This window comes from Anneissia japonica, unplaced genomic scaffold (assembly GCF_011630105.1).
Source record: "Anneissia japonica isolate Jap-2015-1 unplaced genomic scaffold, ASM1163010v1 scaffold2834_len698180_cov181, whole genome shotgun sequence".
NCBI classification, from domain to species: Eukaryota; Metazoa; Echinodermata; class Crinoidea; order Comatulida; family Comatulidae; genus Anneissia; species Anneissia japonica.
Window position 1 is genome coordinate 673150 of NW_022704877.1, and position 1764 is coordinate 674913.

Here is a 1764-nt window from a genome sequence, read left to right on the forward strand (position 1 = left end):
ATCACACTATGAAAATTCACTAAATATGAAATTATTGGTGGATTAATATAATTTAGGATGTTCTCGACCTCAAACAACCTTTAAAAGTTGAAGTTGTCACATTACCTATTTTCGACTTTTGGCACACTTTGAATTGATTCTGGCCCACTGTGCGACGGTCCGCAAACTATGGTTCACGGCCCAAATATGGGCCGCGAAACATTTTTGGAGGGCCGCGAAGCCGTCTGGATATTGAAAAAAAAATAACAAAGAGACGTTTTCAATCATGGACAAAGTTTTTAATAAAGCCGCTTCATTGTTACAGCGAATGCGTCGCTTGCACACGCTGCTAAATTGCAAGATGATGCATGCTATTTGTTTTTGTGTCTATGCCCCCTTGGGAGCTAGACACTATGTTATCTTCTAGTTAACCCTGTAAGATCCAGTAAATCCGGCATGGAGGAATGATGGGATGAGTCATGAGCTAAAGATAAAAATAAATATAAGATCTTTCCTAGAAAGATCACTACAGTAAACAACCCCACACATTTCTTGATAACCGAATGCCCATGTGGATATTTTAGTACTGAACATAATACCTGTATAGTAAGGTAGTCTTTCAAAGTTGCAGAGTAACAGAGTGTGCGTAAAAGGTTTTGGAAAAAGGAGAAAGCTATGACGTGTGAGGCTGAACTGTGTTTGGTTGAATCATGGTAGAAAAAATAAACAATCAATAATTGTGGGTGTGGGTGGGGGCAGGGGGAACACAAATGTACGGTATTATTTATTTAATAAAATAATATTTAATTTGTATACAATGAAATTTTATCACCGAGAGAACAGATAATGATGTCTAAATATTGTATATACATATGGAGGCTTCATGATCAAAAGTTTTTGCCAGGATTTGGTATGTTGGTCCCTGGCGCGGCTGGGCTGCTGGGCCGCGGCTTGGTGCCTGGCCCAACGTAAATAGGCCGTGAAGTAAAAGGTTTGCGGAACGCTGGTTTAAACAATACCAGGGTCGATTTAGACAGATATATTATTATTAGTTACCGTCCTGTTCTGTGATTCGTTAAAACACGTTAATTGTTTTTAACCAATCAGTTGCGGGATCCCTTACACTATATAATTCGCAATAAACTTGCTTCAAGGGGCGTATCATCTACGAATACTTCTTTTTACATCTTTGATTGAACGCTAAATGATGGGACTGACGTCTGTACTTGCTTTTTGCTGCTGCCTTTCTCTTGCATTTTCGGAAGAGTGTAGCCCTCCTGTTGTCAATGTCTTCAACGGAGATGATACTGGGTGTTGTCCGCTTGTGTCTACTAAACTTGACACAATATCATCTCAACTATCCAGTATTGAAGCCAGACTTAGTGGGCCACGATTTTCAGGTGAGTTTGGTGTAGAGTTTCTATAAAACATTAATGTTTGAAGTTTTCTAAAAAAAAATAAAAAAATACACACTATCATGGCTATTCTTCCGACATAGCGTAGTGCATTACGTTAACAAGACTGAGGTTGAAGGTTAAGGTAAAGCCATTTATGACGTTTCCGTTATTGGACAGTATACATGTTTGGCTGAGTACAACAACACTATCGATGAAGACTTAACAACTTTGGATGTAATGTTGACATTCTTTTTGCAATCTTCAACTAAGATAAACAATTTGCTTTAAGTATTGGCAATAGCATTCTGAAGGCATTTACTTAGATAAAGTACAGGATCAACATTAATAGCGAACTTATTTTGGTATTTTAACTTTGAAAAAAAAAAGT

The 1764-nt window shown here is 37.8% G+C and overlaps 1 protein-coding gene across 1 annotated transcript in view; it reads left to right on the plus strand.

The window, feature by feature from the left end:
* Positions 1-1125: 1125 nt before the first annotated feature.
* The window catches only part of LOC117104819, a 5135-nt gene continuing 4496 nt past the window's right edge, over positions 1126-1764 (plus strand). The window contains exon 1 of the mRNA XM_033245663.1: positions 1126-1379. Coding sequence (XP_033101554.1) covers positions 1184-1379 — 196 coding nt within the window. The 5' untranslated portion in view covers positions 1126-1183. The remainder of the gene's footprint in view (positions 1380-1764) is intronic.